General features: G+C 49.6%; 7 protein-coding genes and 2 non-coding genes across 9 annotated transcripts; 4 read left to right on the forward strand and 5 right to left on the reverse strand.

The window, feature by feature from the left end:
- Positions 1-820: 820 nt before the first annotated feature.
- LOC112886210 (RGG repeats nuclear RNA binding protein A-like) lies at positions 821-4,011 on the reverse strand. Its single transcript, XM_025952024.1, has 6 exons — positions 3,585-4,011; positions 2,927-3,314; positions 2,708-2,846; positions 1,713-1,871; positions 1,564-1,626; positions 821-1,246 (listed from the first exon to the last, which is right to left on the reverse strand). Exons 1-6 carry the CDS (start codon positions 3,778-3,780, stop codon positions 1,064-1,066), a joined length of 1,128 nt encoding a protein of 375 aa, XP_025807809.1. The 5' UTR covers positions 3,781-4,011; the 3' UTR covers positions 821-1,063.
- Positions 4,012-4,769: 758 nt separating this feature from the next.
- On the forward strand, positions 4,770-4,842 carry TRNAV-UAC. The gene has a single exon. It is a non-coding gene; the product is annotated as a tRNA-Val (tRNA).
- Positions 4,843-4,941: 99 nt separating this feature from the next.
- LOC112887465 lies at positions 4,942-5,828 on the forward strand. Its single transcript, XM_025953639.1, has one exon. It carries the CDS (start codon positions 5,349-5,351, stop codon positions 5,610-5,612), a length of 264 nt encoding a protein of 87 aa, XP_025809424.1. The 5' UTR covers positions 4,942-5,348; the 3' UTR covers positions 5,613-5,828.
- A 1,300-nt stretch (positions 5,829-7,128) lies between these two features.
- LOC112886921 lies at positions 7,129-9,599 on the forward strand. Its single transcript, XM_025952945.1, has 3 exons — positions 7,129-7,394; positions 7,974-8,084; positions 8,185-9,599. The coding sequence occupies exons 1-3, from the start codon at positions 7,170-7,172 to the stop codon at positions 9,304-9,306; spliced, it is 1,458 nt and encodes a 485-aa protein (XP_025808730.1). The 5' UTR covers positions 7,129-7,169; the 3' UTR covers positions 9,307-9,599.
- A 404-nt stretch (positions 9,600-10,003) lies between these two features.
- TRNAK-CUU lies at positions 10,004-10,076 on the forward strand. The gene has a single exon. It is a non-coding gene; the product is annotated as a tRNA-Lys (tRNA).
- Positions 10,077-10,431: 355 nt separating this feature from the next.
- On the reverse strand, positions 10,432-15,247 carry LOC112887545. Its single transcript, XM_025953736.1, has 9 exons — positions 14,523-15,247; positions 13,602-13,838; positions 13,292-13,505; positions 13,077-13,186; positions 12,760-12,959; positions 11,893-11,996; positions 11,318-11,505; positions 11,032-11,231; positions 10,432-10,838 (listed from the first exon to the last, which is right to left on the reverse strand). Exons 1-9 carry the CDS (start codon positions 14,782-14,784, stop codon positions 10,629-10,631), a joined length of 1,725 nt encoding a protein of 574 aa, XP_025809521.1. The 5' UTR covers positions 14,785-15,247; the 3' UTR covers positions 10,432-10,628.
- A 2,497-nt stretch (positions 15,248-17,744) lies between these two features.
- On the reverse strand, positions 17,745-18,882 carry LOC112887343 (non-classical arabinogalactan protein 31-like). The gene is made up of 2 exons (XM_025953487.1): positions 18,547-18,882; positions 17,745-18,454 (listed from the first exon to the last, which is right to left on the reverse strand). Exons 1-2 carry the CDS (start codon positions 18,746-18,748, stop codon positions 18,147-18,149), a joined length of 510 nt encoding a protein of 169 aa, XP_025809272.1. The 5' UTR covers positions 18,749-18,882; the 3' UTR covers positions 17,745-18,146.
- A 2,469-nt stretch (positions 18,883-21,351) lies between these two features.
- LOC112885233 (AP-4 complex subunit epsilon-like) lies at positions 21,352-23,636 on the reverse strand. Its single transcript, XM_025950879.1, has 5 exons — positions 23,485-23,636; positions 22,488-22,983; positions 21,863-22,048; positions 21,538-21,627; positions 21,352-21,366 (listed from the first exon to the last, which is right to left on the reverse strand). Exons 1-5 carry the CDS (start codon positions 23,634-23,636, stop codon positions 21,352-21,354), a joined length of 939 nt encoding a protein of 312 aa, XP_025806664.1.
- On the reverse strand, positions 23,325-24,446 carry LOC112887113 (non-classical arabinogalactan protein 30-like). The gene is made up of 2 exons (XM_025953209.1): positions 24,067-24,446; positions 23,325-23,971 (listed from the first exon to the last, which is right to left on the reverse strand). The coding sequence occupies exons 1-2, from the start codon at positions 24,332-24,334 to the stop codon at positions 23,643-23,645; spliced, it is 597 nt and encodes a 198-aa protein (XP_025808994.1). The 5' UTR covers positions 24,335-24,446; the 3' UTR covers positions 23,325-23,642.
- Between the last annotated feature and the right edge of the window lie 405 nt (positions 24,447-24,851).

Below are 24,851 nucleotides of genomic sequence, written 5' to 3' on the forward strand. Positions count from 1 at the left end.
TGCGAAGAACAGTTGACGAACAACATGCGAAGGCAGGTTGATGTTGATTCGCGTCATGGTTCTTACCGTGGGGTTCAGAGGCATGTGCCTCTGCGTTGTTCTTGCGTCTTGTTCAGAAGAGCAAAGTGCTGATAACGTGTTAAGAGTGAATGCAAATGAACAAAGATTTGGGAACAACTACAGAATGATTTCATTGATCTTTGAATATATATATATATATATATACAGGGAGAACCGGGAGGACGTATCCCTTCACCAAAGGACGCGACCGTACACCAACGGACACACCCGTTGGGTTTACAAGGTTAACTGCTAATCAGTTATTGGTCTAATCTAATGGCTAGGATTAGCCCTAACCTATGGACGAGATTATCTCTAATCTTCTGATTTCTAACAATCCCCAGCATGTTCTCTGCTCGATGCATTCATATTATAAGGAATCTACAGTTCTAGCGAATGCGACAACAGGAGCGAGCAACAAACTTCCAAGGTGCAGGCAGCCAGACTGAATACCAGGTCAACTATGGCCTTCACTCCCTTCTATCAGACATTCAGAATGAAGACTGAAGAAGTTACCATTACCATCAGTATTGCTCTGCAGCAGGAGGCGTAGAATCTAACGCTTTGCTGTGAAAAACATTCAAACCTCTGTGTACTGTACTACTGTCATGAGATCAGAAATTTCAGCAGCTGCTGCAGACGCCAACAAGTTAACAGCACCTGGAACCACAATACCTGAACGACAATCGAGTGAATCGACAAAGGGAACTCCGGAAAAATAGCATATTATCCTGACAATATTTTCAGAAAAAGATGCATATTATCAGATATAGCCACATCTGAAAATAGAGCTGATAACCCACGAGAAATGACTGCTGTCGAGGGGGCACTGATAATAGCCTGACAAAATTCTTACATGCAACTCTGATATACAAAGTCGACTGACACAGCTGGGAATAAACATCCAACACCATTATGTCTGATTAGCAGTGGCACGGTAATCTGCAGATAAACAGGACTTGACGTTGATAACAAAGATGTGCTTTCTGGCAGTAGGTGTGTTTCACTTCCCACCAAGCGATGGGAATTGGGATTGGTCTTGAATCGCAGGAGCAGCTGGTGGAGCACGATAACCCCCACCATATCCCCCTCTGAAGCCACGGTCACCACGGCCCCTGCCACGACCTCGGCCACCATAGTACCTTTCTCCATCAGAAGGTTTCAAGAACTCATTGATGCTCACGGACTGAAAAAAGAACAATTTCCACATTAGCAGCAGCTACAGAGTAGAAAAGGAACGTGTAAATCCTGACATTCATTTCAATGCACCAAGGAGGAGAAATAGCTATAGCAGTTGTAACCACTGGACAGAGCACCAGGAAATGAACCCAAGAGAGCAGGTAATTCTGGTATGTTCATGCTTCATGGAGCTCATTAGCGCCCAAAATAGGCCCCGCCACAATAAGTGGCTATTTTTCAATTTCACCAGAATGGAAATCAAACTTTTTAGTATTTTTAAGCGCTTGATAAGGGGAAACATGGAAGTGGAGAATGATGCAAGACCTTCTTAGCACGCTCATCACGTTCAGCATTTTCTTTCTTCTTCAGAGCATCCTTATCAGAACCCTACAGAAAAAATAGTTAATCAGGCTCGGACACCTCCGTCATGTTATAAAAACATGAGAACATTAAAAGGCATAATGGAAAATTACCAGTTTTACGAAAATTTCATCATTTCCTTTCTTAGTGGAAAGCGGCTGCATAGACTGTAGGTCCTTATCAACTTCAACCTTCCTCTCTTCAGTCTTTAGGGCAAGAAGTGCCTTCCGCTTTTCCTCCCTTATTTTCTCAAACTCCTCCAGGGTCATCTCCTGCATCATCAAATATTCAAACAGTTGATCATCAACATGGTAACAGATATCAGTAAAATAAATGAATAAGGAAATGAAAGATCTTCATTATGGGGAACACAAGTAATGATCGCCCAGCTTAAAACTGCGCCCAGATGAGAAACTATGGAGAAGGAAATATAAAAAAATTGCAAATTTCAAGTTAGATTACAGCACTGGATTTTGCAACTGTAGCCATTGCTAAATTACCTTTTGATTCTTAAGGCAGATTCAATAGCCCTACCAGTGTCGCAATCAAGCATTAAAATGGATGTTCCATAGGATAGGTAATACATTGTCGATGAAAGAGAAACAAAGGAAACAGACCTCAAAGTTTCAAGAAAACTTTAGTCTATGTCTATTACACACTCCTGTATTGGTTCCATGAAAATATGCCCATCATGAAGTCATAGCAACTCTATGGCTGCTGTGAATCTAAACAAATAAATTGTATATGCCTGCATTTGGTGCATGACTATTGTAGATCATTCCTGAACAAAGATTACCAGATCCCACTGACTGACAAAAATAACAGTGGTTTGAAATGATAAATAACTAAGACAAGATCCACAAGTTAACTTCAAACTAATTCAATATGTAAGCAAACAACATAGGACCAAGACAAACAAATAACCACCAAGTATAAAGCAAGTTAAAAACAAAGTAATAACCTTTAGTCCATAATCTTGAAGCAGGAACAAGACGTTAACAAATCACACTTATTGTGAGGCTGATATGAGCAGCAGAGCACCATAGACATTGTGATTTTGCCTTCAAAATGAACTATAAACAATACAACTCTTAACAAAAAAATATACCTTATCCTCTTCCTTCTCTTCTTCCTCATTTCCGTCCTTGTTATCCTTGTTCTCCTCCGCCTGCGGAGCATCCTCCTGAGCACCCTGCTTCTCTGGAACAGGGGCCTTCTCATCCAGCTTCAGGCCTTCCTCAGTTTCCCTGGTCATCCAAACACAACTTGTTAACTCTGTTGACTAATGTGCTCCTCAACAGATTACAGCAAAACACAGCTATCTTACTGGGCGATAATTTCATCAGTGGTAGTTCCCCAGTTCCCACGGCCTGCACCCTCACGCTTCATTTCAAACCCACGGCCAGTACCGCTATGGCGCTCATAGGTCCTCCGGAATGGCCTCTCAGAGTCATCACCAAACTCACCATCACGGTACCCACCCCGCCGACCTCCTCCGCCTCCACGGTAGGGTGGCCGAGGACCTCTGTCTTGGGCACCTTCTTCACCTCCAGCTCTGGCACCACCTCCAGCACCATATCCTCCCTGAAACCCATTAGCATCTTCGCTGCCATACTCACGGTTCTGGCCATACCCTCGCCCACCTCTGCCACGGCCGCGTTCGCCACGCCCGTATCCTCCACGAGAGGGAGCACCACCAGTGCGAGACTCCCTAACTGAAACATGTATATAACATAAGAACTCCGTACACACAAAACTATCATCTTTATGGCAGAAATTACTAAAACCTGACTAACTGTTTCAAACATCACAGATATCATTTCTCAGGACAACATCAAAATAATGTTCTGTATGCTAATCGGCAGGATATCAAAAAATTGTCCACAGAAAACAATAATTTATATAATCCAAGCCTCAAAAATGGGGGACAAAACCCATTTTAAACCCCAGATCCAATCACCCACACAATCGAATCCCAAACTCACCGGCCTGGGCTGGGGGAGCAGGCTTGGTTGCAAACTTGGCGGGGGCTGGCTGCGCGCCCTTTCCTGTGGCCGCCGCCGCCGCCGCCTGCTTCTTCGCCTCGGCCTTCTGCTTCGCTGCCGCAGCAGCGGCCAGCAGCTGCGTGGGATCGTCGTTGTCGTCGGCGCCCAGGAGTTCAAAGGGATTGAGGGTCGCCATGGAGACGACGGCGGGAAAGGTGACCCTACAGTCGCGTTCTTGTATGTGGGGACTGGGGAACTGACCCTTCTGGCTACAACATCCGCCAGACGGACCGCATCGCCATCGCTCTGCCGAGGTTGAGGGGCGGGGGGGCTACGGTTTCGGCGGCGGCGGCGATAGGATGTGGAGACGAAGCGGGGGGCGATTGGGCGAATAAGAGTGGGAGGACGTACTAACCCTAGCCGCACTTCTAGTCCCAGTCCTACCGGCTCCGCTCGAACCCATATCCTTTCGCCATCGACTTGGCGCACGAAATGACCTCGCTACCCTCGCGCTGATGGGAGGGGCGGAGGCAGTCGGGGCGCCGTTAGCCGTGCGAGTGATGGGTAGTTGCGGAAATGCGCGGGTTCCGTGGGCCCCCGAGGGATTGATGCTGCGCTCGTGGGCTGGGTGCGGCAGTGGGTCGGGGCCGTGAGATTTTCAATTGAGCGGCTGAGATTGTTCTCCTTGTGCAGAACGGGGGCTTGGCCTGTCGGTGTTGAAGGATTCTCCGCGGGCGTGCTCCGCGATGAGGGTTTTATGGTGCGTCCAGGGTTTAACCTTTCAATCAAGGTGCTGCACGTAGGCACGTGTACTTATGCAAGCTATCCAATTCTAGTATATACCGTAAGAAATTTTGACTTTTATCATATACTGCATAAATTACTTTCTGGATCAAATTCATGACCTCGCGAGTAAAACGGCCAATTACGTAGCCGGCTACCCTAATTTGATGCAGAAATCGAGTGGGTCAAAAGTTTAAATTCATGATCGGAATTTATATCAAAAGGATGATAAAGATCCGCATGTGCATTTTATTTTGATTGTTACTAGTTAAGATCTTATTTTGTAGATCAGACTATCTACTCAAACACATTGTATTTCATTAGAAGCAAGGGTAATGCAAGTGTCTAACCCAGTAATCCATAATCGTATTATATGTTTTATTTTCTTTCCTAAGCATAAAAGTTGCTGTGGTGTAGTGGTTATCACGTCAGTCTTACACACTGAAGGTCTCCAGTTCGATCCTGGGCAGCAACAGTTTTTTTTGCCTCCCTCCGTTTTAAACCCCCTTATTTTCTCCCTGCTTTGCTAATCCCCCTCTTTTCCCCCCGCACGCTTCACCGCACCTCGTTGGATATTCCAGGCTCTGATCATGTCGTTGCCCGCGGCCCGCGCTCCGGTGGCGCTACCCTGCCTGCAACAATTTCCCCGCAAAAACGAGAAAAAAAAAAAACGCCGCCAGCGCATCACGGCGACGGCGAGCACGGGTTCAGTTCAGGCGACACCACGCCACTTCAGTGCTGCTGCCTTTGGTCGTTCTGGTGTGTGCGCGCGCGGCCGTCCGAGTGCGAGAGTAAGCGGAAACAGAGGGAAGGGAGCGAGCGAACTTGCCGATCTGCCACCGGCATCGTGAAGTCGGGACCCCACCCTCAGAGACGCTGACCCTAGGCGCTGCTCCGGGGAGGGATCCATCCCGCCGCTCCACGCGAGTCCTTCTCCTTCCTTCCCAGGCAGGCGCGCGCGTCCGCGGCGCCGCGGCAGCGATGGGCGCGGGCGGGAGCCGGGCGCGGCAGAACGCGATGCGGTCGGGGGTGGTGGTGCTGGGCGCCGTGGCCTTCGGCTACCTCTCCTTCCGCGTCGGCTTCAAGCCCTACCTCGACCAGGCGCAGGAGGCCATCGAGTCCTCCAACGACCCCCCCGCCGCCGCCGCCGCCGCCGACGACGACGAGTCCGGCGCCGACGTTCCCGGGGAAGGGGTGGCCGATCCCGCGCCGTCCAAGGACCCGGCCGTCGTGCTCCGCGACTGAGGCGTCGTGGGGGTCGCGGGGAGCGGGTGCTTTCCTCGCGCGCTTGGTTGCGCCATTTTGACGAACGCCTTGTACGCGGACCTTGCTTCGACTATGTTTCGTGCGCTGGAATTGGAATCTTTCAGTTTGTCAGCTTATTTTGTGATTTTTTTTTCATATTGCTTTGAACTGGTTTGTGCTTGATGCCGATATTAAAGTTCGCTGTTTGATTGATTCTGCATGGAGGAAGAAGTCCTTTTATAAGCTGTGTTAGCTTTGGGTGATGTTAGCAGAAGATTGCGCTGTCACATGTAGACTGTAGTGACGTTCTACCTGATGAACTGGTCAGGGAGATAAGAGTAGGACGATGGTGCAAAGCAAAATTTCCACTATATGCTTTAGATGGCGCTTCCTCTGTTCCAGGTCGTTTCGATAAATCTAGATACATAGATTTTACGATGCATCTATATATATATTTTATCTATGTATATATAGCAAAATTTATATATTTTAATTTGCTAAAATAACTTACAATTTGAAACAGAGTGAGTATTGATCAGTCACGAAACTGATCATTAAGGATACTGAGAGCAGTATTAGCATGCTTACGATGCTTAGGATCTCATGTCATGTAGTTATATCTGCTCTTTGTGATGGAGGAAGCTTTCAGGCAAATTTTGGTGCAATTTTCTCGAGCACCAAGCAAATTTCAAAGGTGTATATGTTGCAAAAAATCGGGCGCCAAACTTTTGCCCTTCGCGTCTTGCATTTATTCTGGTAGTTCAAAATATTAAATTAGTTCTTGAACTAGTTTGGCTCTAAACTGAAAAAAAACTTCTAGCCATCCGTCCACAAATATATGACGGTCTGAAAACATGAGTGGACGAGTGGTCAAATTTTTCCTATGGGAGCTGTAAAATCGTACTTTCTATCGCAGCATCTCTAGTAGATTACTGATCCGTTGCCAATAGTATTTTTTATATTTTTGGCAGTGAATGCCATGCAGATTACTTGTGCAAAGAGGAATTCTTCTACACTTGAGCAAGAGGAAGGTGAGGAAGGTGTGTTTTGATGACTACAAATTTTTTTTATTGGTGATGTGGTATTGGCGATAGAATTGGTAATCTGCTGGATCATCTTCTATTACCAAAAGAACAGTTTAAGAACGGTTTTTAGTATTACGAAGAGAAATGAGTAATCTATTGAAGATATTCTTACTTCAAATTATTTACAAGAGACTGAAAACTCAATGTGCGACATGAAATTTGCATATCAAGGGATTTTTATGGGACTAAAAGAACCATACTAATGGAGCTGTTCCATAAAAATGCTGCAGTAAAAGGTTAAAGAAACTCTACGAGCCGAACCATGTAAGCACCGACGTTGGATCCCGACTCCCGCGGCACGAATCGTAAAGCAAAATCCCTCCCGTGTTCCGTTCTCCGTCCTTCCGGTCGCCTTCTCGGCTTCTCCTCTTGAGCCCCCGTTCAAATTCCCCCCAATCTCCGGAGCCTTCCCTTCCCGACCGTTGCGCCCCCTCTCCCCCAAACCCCAATCCCCAACTCCCTCCCCCACGCTATGCAGAAGAGCCTTGGAGCCAAGTCGACGGCGCGGCGGCGCCCGCTCCGTGTCCTCTCCGTCAACAAGGCGCGCCCGGCGCCGGAATCCCTGCTCCGCAAGCCGCCTCCTCCCGCCGCCGCCGCCGTCGCTGCACCAGCAGCCCGGACTCCCGCCGCCGAGGCCGACGCGGCGCTCGACCGCCTCCTCCTCGCCCGCTCCGACCTCGCCGGCATCGTCTCCCAGGTCGACACCCCCCCTCGAACCCTGTCTCCCTGACCCCCATCTCGATCAGTATTTGGTGACTTAGTAATGTTGAAACCTGTGCTATCCTTTGAGAAAATGAATTCCCACTCGACCTGTCTGACCAGATTAGATTGGTAGGGTTTTACTGCGTATGCTGGTATTAGTCCCGATTTTGATTGGCGAATTTTTGGTGATGTTCTGCATCAGAAATGCCTGCCTGCATACTAATTTCGTATTAGGTTCAGAAAGGTGTGGCATAAGAAACACCCATCCTGCTTTGTTGCTACTATGTTTTTGTAAGTTTATCTGTTTGTTTAGCCTTGTGATAAACGACCGGAATGTTGCCTCTGTAAAATAAAGGGGGGAAGCATAATATCTTTTTGTTTTCCTGAATTGGAATGCGAATCATTGCAAGTGCAAAAATCAGTTAGTCGCTTGATGATCCCTTAATCAGCTGTCGTATACAGGATTATGTGTAGTCCACAATTATTTTTGAAATGACAGTTTTTCCATTTGTATAACATAAAATATCATTTTTTTCTGTTCGTTATAACGTTTCCTATGTGTTCTGTCTGCCAGATTGATGAATTGATTTCTGATGCCCTTCGATGCCAAACTGTGTCCGAAAGAGGGAAACAAGAGATAGAATCCTTCAATGGCTTCTTATCAGACACTAATTATTCCTTTAAGGTGTGTACTGTCATCAAATCTTCCATGATTCTGAAACATGTAGACATAAGCCCCTTGCATTGCAGTTCTTTTTACCATCATGTTTTTTTTTGGTAAGCAGCAATGGTTTTCAAGACTGAAGCAGGCACTAGAAACTGGTCCGGAAAAAACAGAAAATGTCTCAAAACACACTCTGGGAACTTGCTCAGATTCTGTTGCAAAAGGGGATAGCAAGTTGATATGCAGCAGCAGCAACTTACCTGATACAGATCCAGTAGCAACACCTTGCAGCAACTTTACTGAGGCTGACATGATTGTCTCACCTTCACCACTTGTGTCATGGCGTACTGGGGCTTGTATAGTTGACAGCGGAAAGCAGTTATTTCTCTTGACACCATTGCCGAAAACAAAAGCATGCTCATCAAGGTGCCCAACCTCAAAAACTCAAATGAAGACAGCTTCTTGCATGGACCAGTTGAATCTTCCTAGTTTACCTGTTTCAAAGCTAACCATTTCTGATGATCATCCTGATCCAGAGCAAGGAATGAAGGCAAAGGAAGCGAGGACTAGCACCATTATGGCACCTCATGTTTCTACAGCAAACAAGTGCTCACTAGAAGATAGGCTCTGTTCGCCTTGCACTTTATCAATTCAGAAGAGCATGAGAACACTACCTAGATCATGCCTGAAGACAGCATTATCTAGTAAACAGCAGTTGTTCTCTCCAATACCGGAGGGCTCAAGGAAGGGAGACATTGACAGCAATGGACCAAGCCAGGGTGACAGACGTTCTGAATCATCGGATGAAGTCTCAAAGGATCTGGCATCAAGGTATGACATTTATGGGCTCAAGCAATCTACCAAAAGTACATACTGCAGAAGAGAAGCCGAAGATGCTCTTCAGTGGTACCTGTCACCGCTCAAGACCTGTGTTTTAATGGATCCATCAGATGATAAGCCACTTCCAACTCCAGCAAGAAGTAACATGAAAGGAAAACACGATGTTCAAGATGACAAGCCCATCCAAACCCCTGCCGTGCATAGCAAGGCCTTGCTTGGTACCCCCTGGAAAGGCTTGGAAAGCACGAACCTGAAGGGAAGGCAGGCTGGAGAAACTACTCTCAAGAAGGAACTGTGGACTCGATTCGAGGCGGCCTCGACAAATGAGCTGCACTTTGATAATTCACTCTTCCAGAAGATAGACGGAAAGCGTTTCCTGGACATGCTCGAAGAGGCTTCGTGATTCTAGAATGTGGAGTAGCAGGTCGGTTGGCACTTGGGTAAGGATGTTTTGTTGTAGTATAGACCTGGGACTGGACACTGCAATCATTCAGACCCTCTTCTCCACACGGGTTTAGCCCATGCCAGAGTGTTTAGAGCCAAACCAAATGTTTGCCAAGTGTTACAGCACTGCCTTTGCTCGGTCAGGCTGAGCTTGGCGAAGGGTGTGCTGAATGGCCCCAAAGGGTTGCTGCTAGTCTTTTGTAGTCCCTCGATGTTTTGTCAGCTGATCATCAAACTGATTATCTTTCTTCATTGTCCGATGCTGAGTTTACGCTCTCAATGGTATAACGCTAACTTGATGCTAGAGGGCTGTGCTCATCGCTTGAGGCTTAGTTGCCCCTTGCCTTAAGCCCACCTAGAAGTCTCTGCCTCTCTCTGCACATCATCAGCGTTCCTTTTGTGCTACCACGGAGCGACTTACAAGGTTCGTTTTTCCACTTTAATACGTATACTATTTCCTGCAACAGAACAAACAGAATGCTACGCACTAAGCGCTCTTTAAACATGGAATTGTTGGGTAAATGAAGAATCGTCGTACAAGATCGGGCATGCAGGCTAGTGTCCCATTCATCCAGTAAGCAACACTAACACAATTGCCTATTTAACAGAAAGCGACAGTTTGTTTAAAATACTTTACTTGTGGCTCAGGTCAAGCCGCCCGTCTAGCTCAGTCGGTAGAGCGCAAGGCTCTTAACCTTGTGGTCGTGGGTTCGAGCCCCACGGTGGGCGCATGTATTTTTTTTCCATTGTTTTTTTTGACATTTTATTTTAGCAGCCCAAACGATTTTTTTTTTGAAAAACAATTGCCGCACTGCGTGCCCAAACGATTTTATCTATTGCCCACCAGCCGCATAGCGGGATTAGCGGCACAGCTGCCTGCTGCGTGCCGTTTGAAGACTCGTCCATAACCCCACCAGACCGCTGCACCACGCGTGTGGACTCATGCGTGATCCAATCGGCCGCGGAGCTTTGCGCCTCGGCCTCTGCTGGTGTGCCCCCACAACCTCTGAAGTCTGAACTCCCCTAGTCGATATACGGTTACATTTTGACAAAAAAAAAAAGGCTAACAGCCTAGGCAACGCCATTGAGAGTTAAGACACAATCTCAATGAACAGAATTGAATATTGATTTGCGCTGTTATGTACAACAACAATGAAGAATAACTCTATGGACAACTTTCGCCGGGGCGCAATTACAAGCCCCAGCCCTAATCGAATCAGCTTATACTCCGGTACACGCTTGTATAAGTGTGGGAGTCCAGGCTCCGCCGAAAAACTTGCGTCACATTGCACCCATCCCCGCGGCGACGGGCTTGGGAACACGCCTCCGCGAGCTCGACTTCTTCTCCTTTTTCCGCTTCACGGAGGGCTTCTTCGACGGGGGCGCTTTCCTGCTGCCCGGCCGAAGCTTTCGGGACGGTGGTGCGTCGGTCGTTGAGGGGGGCCTCCTACCAGACGCAATCATTTGCTCCAGTAGCTCCCTGTGGTACGCCTGGTGCAGTGGTGCCAATGCCAACAGCAACGAAAAGCACTTGAGTTTAACATGTGCGTCCGGTAGGAGTACACCCAAGATAAAGGGCCACTAGATTATTAGTTTAGTTGTGCGCTAACTGTCAGGCAGTTGTGCAACAAGAAAGTGCCGGAGGACCGAAGACCACAATGGGATTGTGGGTGAGGTGCATTACCTGAACGACAAAGTTGCGCCTTTCGCAGTCCAGGAACATTTCAGGCATCCAGCCAACCCTGGCCTTGATTTTGTCCCGGACGGTGCTGAAACTTATTTGATCCCTGGAGGTGAAGCGGTCAACCTCATTGAACCATAGGCATGTGAAGAGGTTCGTGATGGGGATATGTTCTCTGATGATCACACAACCTTCAGGGACATCTGCATGTGAAGCAAACGGGGCAAGATTAGGATTCCAGTGAGAAACTGAAGCACTCTTACCAGAAGAATCTGATGAGATTACTGACCGCTTGTGATGGGAAACTTAGCAGGAGAATAATGTGACAGGCCCTCGTTTCTGTAAAACTCTATTTGGTAATCAATTGATGCGTTGTCATACTTTCCAGCAGCTTTATTAGCTTCTGCTTCTTCAAACACATCAAAGCGTTTGTAATGCCTAGAGATCGCAAAAGTGGCATTCTTCCTCCACAGGAACCTACAAGTTAGAGTTAGCAATCAGATTCAACATTATTTCTCAAAGGAACCCAACGGCTGAATTTTAATACCACAGTAAAATAAATGCAGTACTAAAATTATCAAATGCAAACACAAGAAACATTGTCTAAGTGAGCAGTTATCACAGAAGAAAGTTTTCCAAGATAGCATATTCTGCAGTCTAAACCCACTCAAGACCTGCTGTAACCAGTTTACCACAGAAATGGCACACTGTGGTTGTAAGATATTAGAGGTGTCTTTAAGCAGCCCAATGTTTTGTTTAGCTCTCCCCAATTTGACAAAGCCGTAGATATTTTCCAGATTCTCTTTAATAATACAACCAACAAAATATATCATATTGCAAACCAGCTATTTACATCAAGAATACCTCTCAAGCAGGAGATAGGGATCGGCAATAAGCTCAAGTTTTGCATCTATCCAAACTGAAAACCTCACATTTGGAAAAAGCCTATGGAGCAGAAGTTTTGGAATCTGCACAAATAAGTATTTGTCCATTCAACATGATAAAAAACAGTGTATATAAGGAGGTAACCATGCCAATGCAATTTCAAATAACAAATACACCTGCAATTGAACAACTGCTAAGTCAATGAAGCTAAATTTTATTTATAATAATTTTCAGACATCTGGAAGTAATTACTTTTAACAACAACCAAAATACACATAAAAGGTGAAATTTGTGACTTCTCACTGTATATCTGAAATAAATTAAGGTTTTAGGGGCTAAGCCAAGACAGAAGAGCATCCTATATAATCTGTTAAATGGATTAGCATAGAAATATTGAGTATCTACGAGACAGAAATGACGGATACCTCAAGAGCATTTATTTATGCACAGTAGTTTCCTGAATAAGTTTGCCAAGCATACAGAATGTATCACTTTATCCATTTTTTTCACAGAATATATATGACCCAAAATTCATATGATGTGTTATCTATGACTATAATTAAATGCATAGTATCATTAATATATAATTTATATAGCCAATGTATCATGCCAGCAACTTTCTACTTGCAAACCAGCCTGTGGGGTCCATTATATTGCAGAATTGTAGTTATTTCGGTCCCAAAAGAAGTTTCTGTGCTTATATTAGGTGCTCTGTCAGGTATGAGGTTTGTATTCATTAGGGAAAATGATGGAATCTACCGCTTTTTGTTGCTTACTATAAACAGTGCTAATAGAAGAAGCACATATCAGGAGAATGATAGTTATTGCAATTAATAGGAGAGGCACCTTTCCCGTACGCCTTGGGTCTTCATAAGGGAGGTTTCGGACAACCACTAGCCTCCATAGTCCAACTTTATTATTACTGTACAAAGAACTAGAATTCTTGACATAAGCCTCTGTTTCTTCATCTACAAACATGTAAAAGCATGCATTTGCCTTTGAAAATTCACTGATGTTCCTCGGATGTTGAATCATGTCATAATTTCCTGGGCAATGGTATAGCATAGTGAGAAGATAAATTCATCACAGCCATAGATAAGAGTCATAAGATACATCTTTTAAGACCAAGGTAGCTAAGACTATCAGTGAATGTTGATGATTACCGAAAATAGCTGAAGCTACAACTAGTTCACGGCATTGCTCCATTTCTAGCAGGTCATCATCCTTGATGTCGAATCCAGTACCTTGGCCAGGCTTCTTTCCTCTGACAAAGCTGATAAAAAAATGCATAAAGCATTCACTTGAGTATTCACATGTCACATAACTTTTTTTTTACTAGTGTAGATTCAGTCTGGACCAGGAGATGCATGCAGCCTACCCGCAGTGGACAGTCATTGATTCACTAATGTCAAAAGATTTATTTCTCTGCTCCAGAGAGGGATGTCCTCCAAATCCAGAGCCCTGACTTGATAAATTTGCAACAATACCGTCTTCAGATATATAGTTTAGGTTCTTTAGGACAGGTGATGGTGAAGCCTCTGGAGGCATCAGGGCAAATGCCTGATCTACAGAGACATAGCAAACTGGGCATGCTGCAGGAGGAAATGAGAATAAATCACATGATCAGCAACATGTTAAATACAAATAAACTGCACTGCTAGTAGAAATATGCTAATAACAACTCTTACGCCGGGGTCCAGTGCGTTTCTTATCAACCAGGGTAGGAGGAACTGAGAAACCTTCACAAGGATGTGTGAAATTTGCATATGAAAGATGAATCCGATTTGGAAGCTCGATTTTGTTGACAACGCTGGAGTATTGGTCTCCTGACATCATTAGAGGTCGCGTTGTGCTGGGATACACTGACTTCTGTATGGTATTTGGGACTTCATAATTATTCACAATGCTAATTGAACTACTGTCATCTGAAACAAGTTGAAAGGAAAATAGTTAGTGGCAATACTCTGTAACAACAATGCACATTTCAATAGAAAACTTCTGTTGGCACACCTTGAGGATACTACATTAACAAAAGCATACAGCACGGCTAGCAGCAAAAGGTACATTGACGGTTAGAGGCAGCATACAAGTTTTCATGTCTGTGTGTCCCAATTACCAACAAATTGATTGCTAAAGGCCATGCGAAATAGGCAGTACCAGAGCTCAGCTAAACTCTACCACCATCTGAAACACTTCTTTTGCTTAGAGATTATAAAACCATCTGAAACATTTGAGAGCATAATTCCATTCGAAGTACCCTGTACATAAGCAAAAAGTTAAACACCAAAATACGTGCACTAGCAATAGAACAGGTCACTGGCTACAATATCCAACCATCCACAACTGACACAGGACTGCGTCGTGAGCAGGGGGTCCCGTCACACTATCCGCGAGTATGCAACTGGTGCAGACATTTGGCATCATACTCTATGATGAGCACGCGTACGCTATTACCATGGCACTACCAATTCAAATTCTGCAAACGCCAGCTGCGTGACCCCAAGCACAAAGGCACCTACACGGCGCCCAAAAGAGACAAGCGCGCGCAGCGGCAGCGCAAACAAGCAGGCGAGCGGGGAGCAGAGGGAGGGGATCGGCGGCGCGCGGACCTTTGACGACGGCGAAGAGGGAGCAGAATACGGCGGCGGACGCGACGGCGAGCAGCAGCAGCACGCCGGCCCTGCGGCGGCCGACGAGCCGCAGCGCGCGGTGCAGCAGCTGCAGCCGCTCCTTCTCCCCGCGCAGCGCCCACCCCCTCGCGCCCGCCTTCCTCACGCCGCCGGCGCCGCCGCTGCCGCCGACAGCGGCCGGGAGGGAGCCGTAGCTCCCGGACCGCAGCCCCAGCGCCGAGGCCGCCGAGCCGCCGCTCATCGCCGGCGCCCCGCTCTCATCCCAATCGCCCGATCCCGGGGCCGCGAGATCCGCGCCGCGGGCGCGGGATTCGGCGTCGGCGAGGAGGAGCCGCGGCCGCGGGTGGGAACCAGATCAGAGGGGAGCGGGGCGGAAACCGAGGCGGACGCTACTTAACGCCGCGCGGGGGGGCTGGACCTGGACGGGCGGCGCGCGGCGTGGGCGGGCGAGGCGGGGAGGGAGGGAGGGAGGGATCAGAGGCGGAGTTGGGTGGGGGTTAGAAGCGCGGCGGGGCGGGCGGCGACGCGATTTGCCGGTTCGGAATTGGAGGAGCAGCGGGGCGGAGCGGAGAAGGGTAGGTGATGCGCCGGCCGGGCGAGCGAGCATGTGACGGACGCGATGTGATTTTTGCGCGTCCCACTCCCAGGCGAAGCCGAGCCGAGACGACGGACGCGCTCGCTGCGCTCGTGGGCCTTCGTCCTCGTCCCCTAGCCGTGTACAGCGCGCTACGACTTCCAGCGACTGGCTAGGCGGCCGGTTAAAGGAGCTCGGGCCAGACGCGGCCGCCGGGCCGGTTGATGTCGACGGGGACGTCAACGGGATGACGACGCCCCACCCGGATCTGGGAGCCTTTTTCACGCAACGGGACGGGACGGCGTCCGTGCCGGTGATTAAAAAAAATAATTGCCTGGTCCGCTTGTTTTCTCGTCTGCGTGCGTGGCTGGTGCCGTTTGGCAGCGTGAGACCGCACGCCGAGGAGGGACGACGGGTCCGTCAGTGCGGTGGCGAGGAGTGTTTGGCAAGTGAGAGCACGTCTCGATGTTTTGGTGCGAAAGCAAAAGCGTTGAAGAAAGCGGGGTGTGGAGCTGGGGGTGCACCGCCTTTTTGGTTGCCTCCCTTTCTCTGAAACGACGTTTTAGCGTCCCCGTTTGGTGGAACGGCGACGAGTCCACCTGGAGCCTGCTCGTTTGCGTCGGTGAGGCTCCGAAGCTTCAGCTCAGCTGAACTGCCACCACATTTCTACGCTCCCACCTTCCAGCAGCGTGCCAATCATTGCACGTCTGGTTCAGATCGGCTAGATTTGTGGAAGGATTCCCGATTCCGTTTGGTACGTTTCGGGGCTGGCTCTGAACTTTTGGCCGCAGCTCTCAAGGAGCTGCCTGGCGGAAAGTGGCCAGATGCGACGGACTGGAACGCCTCTCGTAAACTACCGAAGCAGGCAGGGCAAGGCGCTGGTACCACAAGCCAGAACTAGAGCCTCACGCCAGACGCCACGGTCCTAACGTACGCAGGCATGCAGATCTGTCGTATGCGGAGCGCTCATCGTGTTCCGGCATAAATGCGCCTGTATGCTGCTCTCCGCTCCGCAAAAGGTTGCGAGGGGCCAGGATTTCGAACCGCGACGACGCCGAGGGTAGGTATCTTTTGCAACCGACCACTGCTTGTCCGTTTCCATCCGGTAATGTTGATTTTTCTTTTCTTTTTTTTTTGATGATGATGATGATGGGACAACGGTGGTGCTCTTGCCCTCCAAGGTCTGCGCCCTGTACGTTCTTTTTTCTTGAGGCCGTGAAAGCGCCTCCCGTTGCCAAACTTCGCAGGCAGGCCTGTTTGCAAGCTTTGGCCGAATGTTCAACGCGCTGGCAGGTACTCAGTCCCCAGTAAGGTAAGAGGCTTCCTGGATTGGTGAATTTGCTCGGCGTTAGACTATGGCGAATCAGTTTTGGGCCTACCAACTGCCCGTTCGAAGCTTCGCGAGCTGTCTGCAGGCCCGGCCCAAGGTAGCACTCAAGCGCCTGTGCTTAAAGATCATTGCTACCACACCTCATGCATCCCTCTCTTTTCATTTGCATAAGTGAGAAATTTCAGTATCTGGGTCTCAATTCCCACGTCTTTCATTTTTTGACAACCAATTCGCAGGCCTTTCAAAATTTAACACGCACTGAGGTATGCAAATTCTTCATTTCAGGTGTTTCTACTCCTTTTCTTTTCTTCTCCTCTTCCGGATCACATGAGCGGACAGTTTTGCCCCTGGTTCATCTCCTCTTCCTCTTGCAATATCCAGCTAATAAATATTCCTGACAGCACGAATTTTCCTTCAGGAAAGCCAACGAAACGAGCAAGTTCTTACTCACAAGCAAGCTCGATGTTCTTGGAGAGGAGCCCCGACGCGTCCTTCAGCAGGTGGTCACGCGGACAGCCGGAGTGCCGGACACCAACTGGAAGCTGATGATTATGGCCGCATCCCCGTCGATGAACATTGCCTACCCCACGAGCGAATCGAGGTGGGACTCGGATGGTCCCCGGAATGTGATAGCGTAGCGCAGGCCTGGGAGCTTAGTGAGCTGGTAGTCGGCGCCCGGTATGTCGACGCCGGATGTGGTGCGTGATCTTGGACTGCAGCTGACCATGCTCAGGTCCGTCCCCAGAGCAATTAATAGCCAACTTGGCCGCGTGCAGTGTGCCGCACCGTTTGGCATCTCCGCCTGAAGACGCGGGCAAGCTTGGTCGGGTACCTCGCAAGGCCGGGAGCCTCGACGTCGTACAGCTCCTCACCGGCAGTGGCAGGCGAACCACGCGCGAAGTGCGGAGAGGAAGAAAGGATAAAGGAAGAAAGGATAAGTAAGGGGCAAAATTGTCCGCTCATGTGATCCGGAAGAGGAAAGAAAAGAAATGGAGTAGAAACATCCGAAATAAAGAATTCGCATGCCTCGGTGCGTGTTAAATTTTGAAAGACTTGTAAATTGGGTGTCAAATAATAAAATGAAAGGTGTGCGAATTGGGATTCAAATACTGAAATTTCTCTGCATGTGTTGAGCGCTTGTGTTTTCAATTTACTTGCTAGTAAAAAAATCCATCTTCAAAATAGAGACGTTTTCACAGCTTCACCTCATTTCTTGAGGGGGGTAATTTTTTGTTTTTGAGGGGGTAATTTTTTTTGAGGGGGTATAATTTTTTTTAGGGGGGTAACACATGCAGAGTAACAGAATTAGTGCCGAATTCTTTAACCCATGCAAGCAGGTAGCTAGCAGTAACAGAGAAGGCTTAACAAGTATCAGAAACAACAGCTACATGTGCTCTATGCATCTTATTACAGGTTTACAGCAATCCAGTCGCTCAGAAACAGAACTACGTTTAACTCTTTAACACAAGCAGCTAATCATCAACACGTACTAGCACATTAATTAAAATCACCCCGCTAACCCACCTCTCCAAGAGGCAAGAGCCAATCAACCTAGCAGAAGATTTATTCTTCAAGTCGTCGTCCCTGCAGCCAACCTAACCCGAAGCGCGCACGAGGCAACTATATAAAACCCTACGCGCCCTTCTGCCACACGCGTACGCCTCCACGCCCTGCGCGCGGGATCAGAATCAGGTCATCGTCAGTAGCACCTGCCGGGGTACTTTGGGCGGAAGAGGCGGTTGCCGACGGAGTACATCCCCTGCAGGCCGTTGCCGCGGTTGACGAACTCCTGGAACTTGAGCGGGAGCCCCTTGTTGCGGCCGGACGGGTAGGCGGGCACCCCGCACGCGCGCTCCGGCGAGCTCGGCACGTACAACCGGCACTGCTGGCTCGTGAACGACGACATCTGCAGCGACGTCTGGATCAGGAAGTAGCCGCCGGGTCCCGACCGCCCCGGCACCGTCAGCGCCCGCCGCCCGTGCTTGCACCGCAGGTACACTTCCGCCCCTGCGCGACGCGCAATGTTCAGAAGAACGAGCGAGCATGGATGGACAAGACAGTAGTATAGCTAGGGAAAGTATACATAGGACCGGCCAGACCTGGGAGCGGGGAGGCGTCCATGGGCGGGAAGTAGCCGGGGTAGCGGCACGACTTGCACCACACCACGCCCTGCACGCCGATGCTGAAGTTCACCATCGGCGGCGGCGGCGGCAGGCCCATGCCGGAGGCGCGGCCGCCGAGGGAGAGCAGCAGCACGGCGGGGAGGGAGATTAGCAGCGCGCACCTGCCCAGCAAAGCCATCGCGATCTACCTCTAGCCTTACCTACAGGGGCTAGCCCAGCGGTCAATGCCCAGCTCCACGGTTGTGGCTGCTGCGCCGTACTGTGCTACTGTTCAGATGCAGGGCAGGACAAGTATAGCTAGGAGTAGTAGGATACAGGTTGCGAAGACAGGAAGCGAGAGCGCTGCAATTTATAGCGGGTGTTGCTATCTTTTGATTTCCTACTAGGTGCGCGCGTGAGATCGATCGTGAATCGCGATTGCCGTTTCGGCTTGTGGATCAGCGGAAGACCCTTCAAGTTGCGCGGGAATTGCGAGGGCTCGCCGCGGAATCGAGGGCCGGGCATGATGAACTCGCATGTGGCAATGGAGTGCACCGCAAGCGATCGCTGCTTCGTTAACACCAGTTAATTGCTCGGGGCAATTTGAAAACCGCAATCCACGTCAGCCTCCGTCCAGAGTCCCAGGCACGTTGGATTCTGCCTCGCCCCCCCCCCCCCCCCCCCCCCAATTCTTTGCTTGGTCTGTTTGTCCTGCAGGACGAGGTCGGATCAGAATGTCAGGTCAAGCAAACAGTACTCCAGCGTCGTCGTACGTCCCAGAGCTTCTGCTCTGCCCGCGCTAGCACCATCCTGGGTTGAGAGCATTCGGGCCGGCCGATCGAGGCCGCCGCATGGGGGCGAAAACAAAGATGCAATGCAAGTTGATCGTACTCGCGCATCGGGAAAATCCAACCCAGCATGCGTAGCGTTCAAGGCATCGGATCCATTTCGATCGGGAATGTAAGCTCCCCGCGTCACTGAATACTAGAATCTGGTGACGAGCTGTTCGAGGTACGTACTCGTTCGGAGTCAAACTGGAGGTAGTAAGTTGTGGCAAGATCGAGCAGGTAAAAGACTCTGCCAGCAACATTCCGATGAGATGAGCCGGTATATCCCGATGGGAGGAGGTTAGTGGTAGCGGAAGATTTGCAACTCAACGAAGATTGAGGAGTCAGACGGGAGGCAATGCTCAACGGTTTCTGATGGCTACTAGTCTAGCTCCATGTCTCCTTGTGGTGGTATAGCTGATCAACCCTACCGTTACAGTTCAGCCTGCAAATGGTGCGGAGCGGCGCGCTCCTAATGCGTAACCGCTGCCCCGTCAGTGCCAAACCAGGGTCAGAGGCGAACCACCCCGTCTGCACACTTGTCCCGCGTGACCCGCAGGTAACCAGGGGTCCAACTCGAACCTCCCACACCTCGCTAGCTGATGCAGTGCTGCGCTGCTGCCTCGGTATATACGCTGCCCATTTGCTGCCGAGAGAGAAGCGAGGCGACGGGGAGGAGCTCTGCTGTGATTGAAGCCTGCGAGGTTCGACTGCAGGATCACCAGGGGTAGATCAGGGTCGCGACCTCTCGGTCCTCTTTGTTTTTAGGATCGCCCCGCTCCGATCCGTGGGCTGGTTTGAGGAGCGGTCCGATTTCACAGGAGGGTCGGCCCGATTCGCTTGCAGGCTGAGTTACAACAGTAGCACTTCATGTAGTTTTTTTTTATCGGAGTACTTAATCTAGTTGATGATGGGCGAGATTTCCTCCTCTTTTTAGCGGAGGCGAGGCGACTGAGATGGTTGTAGCACGTTTGATGTGCTTGTGCAGAGAAGTCCTGTCCTTGTACGCCCCCAGCCCAACAAGAAACGGCCTGTTTCCGTAAGCAACGCCCCGCGTCAGAAGATGGTTGGGCTTCGATCCTGAATGGAGATCATGAAAACCTTTCGATTTGGAACGGGGGAGAAGGCGACGTAAAAAGAAGAAGCTTCCAATGAGGGCCCAAAATGTTGGCCCGCGACATACGGGGGCCTCCTTTTTGCCTGCCACTGCCGCCACCCAACGGCTAGTTCTGGTTCGATCAGGAGATGGTTGGTGCTCCGTCAGCAGCCGGCACGCAGTTTTCCCGTAGATAAGCTAATAAGCGCGGACGATCAGTTCGAGCTCGAGTTGGAGCAAAGGGGTAGCTAATAAGCGCGGCGGGCGGAGCAGCGGCGGCGGCTACTGCGCCCCACCGGCCGTCGCGCGCCATCAGGCCGGCGGCGCGGTAGACCAGCGGGTTGGGGTACGTCTCGCGCGGTTCGATTCGGTCACGGTCCGGAGGAGTGACGTGGGCAACGCGCGTCAGTGACTTTCAGCAATTCAGTACACTGCAGGAAAATAGTGTAATTTCGTCGGCCAGAAACCGTCGAAAATAGCCCGAAAGCCGTCGAAAATATCCATTTTCGTCAGCCGACCGATGAAAATAGACCAACGGAATAAAATCGACGAAAATAAAAGCATTTTCATCGGCAACCGATGAAAATAAAACTATTTTCGTCGGCCAGCGAGGCCGATGAAAATATTCAGCATATTTTCATCGGCCCATCCAGCCGACGAAAATGATACAGCATATTTTCATCGGCCCGCCTGACCGATGAAAATACTGGGCGCCTGCTAAAAAAACAGCTGCATAATACCTGGAAGCTTTCTTCGGTTTCTTCGCACTCTCCTTGGCCTCACCAAAGAATGATATTCCGATCAGTTTCAGAAAGGTTGGAACAATAAATTTTACAACAAGAATCATTGCAGTACTATTAAATTGTTGATTTTTGTTGGTCATGTAGTATTGCTCTGAGAAATTGCAAATTCACATATGTTGTTAGTAATAATTATCTGTAGGGTCCTCCCCTGCTGTTTGACGTCAAAAGCAGAAAAGGAAAAATAAACTGCATCTGTAGTGTATAACTATATAACATAGTCAGCATGATGTGTACAACAGAAATGGAGTGACAGCACACTTACTTTTATGGGAATAACCTCGCTGCCGTCGTCGTCTGCATCACCACAAAGAATTGCTACAGGTTGGTGCGCGACAACAAAGAGCTCATCATCCTGCAATCACCGTATATGTCATGGAAATGTCACATTGGTCCACTTGCTTGTTTATCACCGCTACCCAGCACAGCAAGTATCTTCAATAGTTTTATCTGACAGATAATGGCCGAAAAATCTAAGGGGAATAGAATGGTGCCAACTTTAGACTCAAAACTACTAGAAAAAACACAACTCGCAGTGGAAACCTATCAATAGCTAACAAATCAAATAATGTTCAACTTAGCTTATGTACCTGAATAAACGGTGCAGGAATTTGGTGATAATCATAAGAAGTAGGAAGTCTCCTCTCTGCAACTTGTTTGAGGATGTTAACAAAACTAACAACCAAATCCTTGTATGCATTTGGTTCTTCCAAGATCAGGTCATAGAGGGGGCACAGGGTTGCACCCATCACGCCAGGATCTTTGTCACAGAGCCTCTGCACGATAAGACGCACCACTACTCAGAACCTCAAACAGTCCTCTGTGCCGCAGTTAAACATAAGAGAAGTTACTCTAGCTTACATAAAATTACGAAGGAAAGCAAAGATTAATATTTGGCCCAGATTGCAACCAATGACTGACTATAATAATAATATCTAAAATGGCATAACCTCAACATCAAGGGCATGTCAAAGATTCAGGTCAACAAAATGCAATTGGATACAACAGCTAGTTGCTTCAATTTAGCATACAGTGACATTTGTAAATGCACACTCCAGAGAACAGCCACCTTAAAAAGAATTGGCAGTAGATTGAGACAAAGTTGTAGCCCATGGAGTAAATGCAAGATCATTACAAATTATTCTGTTATGGTATCAATTATAAGAGAAGCATGAATTTTATCAAAATAAATGGATAATGGGAAAAATTTTGAACCTTGCGGAAGTTGGAGACAAGGTGGGAAACACAGGAGGGGGATCGCTGGTAGGATCGGTGCAGTGCCATGACGGCCTTCTTCCTCACGGCCTCCTTAGGGTGCGCAAGCAGCTCTACAACTTGTGGCAGCACGGCGGGGATGGCCTCCCCGCCAATGAGGCGGCACGCAGCGGTGAGTGCTGCGCAGACGATGAGGTAGTTGTCAGACCTGAGGTCCTTCTGGATGGTGTTGACCATGAGGATGAGGATGATAAGGTCGTGTCGCTCGTCGAGGAAGAGCGCAACGGCGAGGTACCCGGTCCGCTTGAGCGGGAGCGACTTGTCGTGGGTCATCTTAACGGCGTGGATGTGACCGAAGGAGGCGTCATGGCCGAGCATCTCGGTGTAGATGAGGCGGAGGAGGAGCTCCTTCATCTTGCGGCGGGACACGTCGGGGTCGGCGAGGTGGCGCTTGAGGTGCTTGAGCTCGCGCTTGAGTTCGCGGGGCGGCGGGGGCCTGCGGGGCCAGCGGCTCGTGTAAGCAACACAACTAAATCGTGGGGAGGCAGGTACTTAGGGCACCGCTATTTTCGTCGGCCAGATTTGAGCCGACGAAATTAAAGTATTTTTGTCGGTCTCAGCGAGGCCGACGAAAATATAGGCTTTCTTTCGTCAGCCTCTACCAGGCTGACGAAAATATAGCTAATTTCGTCGGCTTTCACGAGCCGATGAAATAATTTGGTAATTTTCGTCAGCTTGCATTGGGCCGATAAAATTAGATGTGACCCACGAAATTAAGCCGTTTTGGTGTAGTGGTATGCCCTTTCGAGACTTGCTACTAACCTTGCAATTTTCGAAAAACAAAAAATTGAACGGATGCCCGGATTCCTTCATTCGAAAACAGGTGACCGATTCAGACATAGGTTACACAGATGACGACCGAACCACTTCAGACTCAAACACACCACAAACACTCCGGCGAGCCATGCAGCACCAACTAAACGGACGACACACCTACGTGACAACGACCATGCACTTCATCTTATTCTTGCCTCCGGCGACGACGGCATCTTGAGTTCCGTCCTGACCAAACGAGCACCCACCACTCCGCGCACGCACGCACTCGTCGACGCGTCCGTCCCCTCCGGCGACGGCGCGGCGCGTCGTCATCACTCGTCAGTAGGGCGGGCACTTGCCGCCGGCGCCCGGCGCGTACATGAGCGCGGTCCTGGCGTGGTAGACGCCGCGCGAGCCCCTGGGCGCCGTGGCCGCGCGGTCCCGCACGAGGGTGAGCCCGAGCTTGGGGTTGGACGGGACGGAGGGCCTGGCGCAGAGCGGCGTCGGCGAGGAGCGGAGGTACAGCCGGCAGGTGTGCCGGTCGAACATGTCCACGTCGTACACCATCACGATGAAGTAGCCGTTCCTGTCCGCCGCCGTGCTCGTCTGGTTCAGCACCCGGTAGCCGCTCTCCTCGTCGCCGTAGCACACCAGGCTCACCGTCGCGTCTGCACGTATTATACGTACGCACGGGTTTAATTATCAGATCAAATCACCAGATCATCAGTAGAAACAAGCAAAGCGCCGAGGAGTGAGGGCTGACTTGGGAGAGGGGACGCGTCCATGCCGCTGTTGTATCCCCTGAGCTTGCAGGACTTGCAGTAGATGACGCCGTGGACGACGACCACCGGCTGGACCGCCGGCGGCGGGGTGTACGAGGACGCAGGCGGCGGGGGCGCTGGAGCCGCGGGCTTATAGTTAGCCGCTGGCTCGTCGACCGTCGTCGACGCGTGAGAAGGAAGCACGGCGGCGAGGAAGATCGCCGCCACCGTTGCCAGTACAGCGCCATTGACCTTCAAGGAGGCCGCCATCGACAGGATCCTTACCCTATCTCAAAAAGGAGTGACCTAGCTAGCTCGATCCGATTCAGCACTGGAATTGAGAAGCGACTGACTGAGTGTGGCTCATTCGTTACAGGAATATTCATGTGCTAATTTATAGAGACGGGGGAGCTCTAGGGTTTCCGTCTGGTTTGCTTTCTGATCAAACAAACTGGGAACGAGCTATCCGGGGCCGTCAGAGAGATTCCATTTGCAGTTAATGCTATTTTGTCTGACATACCACAACTAACAGAGCGCGATATAGGCTTGTAAAGAAATGCAGACGTAGCAGTGAACCGCACCAGGTCAATTTCTACAGCATGCCTTTGACAACCGCGACAGTGAAAGGAACAGTGACTAGACCATAAAAAAAAGGAACAGTGACTGCACACCAGGGCTGGATTGTTCAGCGATTCATCCATCGCCATAGTTCGCAGCACCCGATCGAGCACCGGACACGCCTGTTCCGTAAACGCGAGACATGAATGGTAGTAGATCGGTCTGATTC

This window comes from Panicum hallii, chromosome 3, assembly GCF_002211085.1.
Source record: "Panicum hallii strain FIL2 chromosome 3, PHallii_v3.1, whole genome shotgun sequence".
Taxonomy (NCBI): Eukaryota; Viridiplantae; Streptophyta; class Magnoliopsida; order Poales; family Poaceae; genus Panicum; species Panicum hallii.

Bases quoted from the DNA above. Each gene is read 5' to 3' on its own strand.
- LOC112887113 (XM_025953209.1), bottom strand. From the start codon at position 24,334: ATGGCGGCCTCCTTGAAGGTCAATGGCGCTGTACTGGCAACGGTGGCG. The intron at 23,972-24,066 runs GTCAGCCCTCAC...TAATACGTGCAG, and splicing joins GGACGCGTCCCCTCTCCCAA to ACGCGACGGTGAGCCTGGTG.
- LOC112886210 (XM_025952024.1), bottom strand. From the start codon at position 3,780: ATGGCGACCCTCAATCCCTTTGAACTCCTGGGCGCCGACGACAACGAC. The intron at 3,315-3,584 runs GTGAGTTTGGGA...TACATGTTTCAG, and splicing joins TGCTCCCCCAGCCCAGGCCG to TTAGGGAGTCTCGCACTGGT. The intron at 1,872-2,707 runs GTATATTTTTTT...TTGATGATGCAG, and splicing joins AAGAGAAGGAAGAGGATAAG to GAGATGACCCTGGAGGAGTT.
- LOC112886921 (XM_025952945.1), top strand. From the start codon at position 7,170: ATGCAGAAGAGCCTTGGAGCCAAGTCGACGGCGCGGCGGCGCCCGCTC. The intron at 7,395-7,973 runs GTCGACACCCCC...TCTGTCTGCCAG, and splicing joins TCGCCGGCATCGTCTCCCAG to ATTGATGAATTGATTTCTGA. The intron at 8,085-8,184 runs GTGTGTACTGTC...TTTGGTAAGCAG, and splicing joins ACACTAATTATTCCTTTAAG to CAATGGTTTTCAAGACTGAA.
- LOC112887545 (XM_025953736.1), bottom strand. From the start codon at position 14,784: ATGAGCGGCGGCTCGGCGGCCTCGGCGCTGGGGCTGCGGTCCGGGAGC. The intron at 13,187-13,291 runs GTAGGCTGCATG...TTTTTTTATCAG, and splicing joins TCAATGACTGTCCACTGCGG to CTTTGTCAGAGGAAAGAAGC. The intron at 12,960-13,076 runs GTAATCATCAAC...ACCATTGCCCAG, and splicing joins TGTAGCTTCAGCTATTTTCG to GAAATTATGACATGATTCAA.
- LOC112887343 (XM_025953487.1), bottom strand. From the start codon at position 18,748: ATGGCTTTGCTGGGCAGGTGCGCGCTGCTAATCTCCCTCCCCGCCGTG. The intron at 18,455-18,546 runs GTCTGGCCGGTC...CGCGTCGCGCAG, and splicing joins GGACGCCTCCCCGCTCCCAG to GGGCGGAAGTGTACCTGCGG.
- LOC112887465 (XM_025953639.1), top strand. From the start codon at position 5,349: ATGGGCGCGGGCGGGAGCCGGGCGCGGCAGAACGCGATGCGGTCGGGG.
- LOC112885233 (XM_025950879.1), bottom strand. From the start codon at position 23,636: ATGACGACGCGCCGCGCCGTCGCCGGAGGGGACGGACGCGTCGACGAG. The intron at 22,984-23,484 runs GTAGGTGTGTCG...CTGGCCCCGCAG, and splicing joins AAGTGCATGGTCGTTGTCAC to GCCCCCGCCGCCCCGCGAAC. The intron at 21,628-21,862 runs GTACATAAGCTA...CGGTGATTGCAG, and splicing joins TTCCTGCACCGTTTATTCAG to GATGATGAGCTCTTTGTTGT.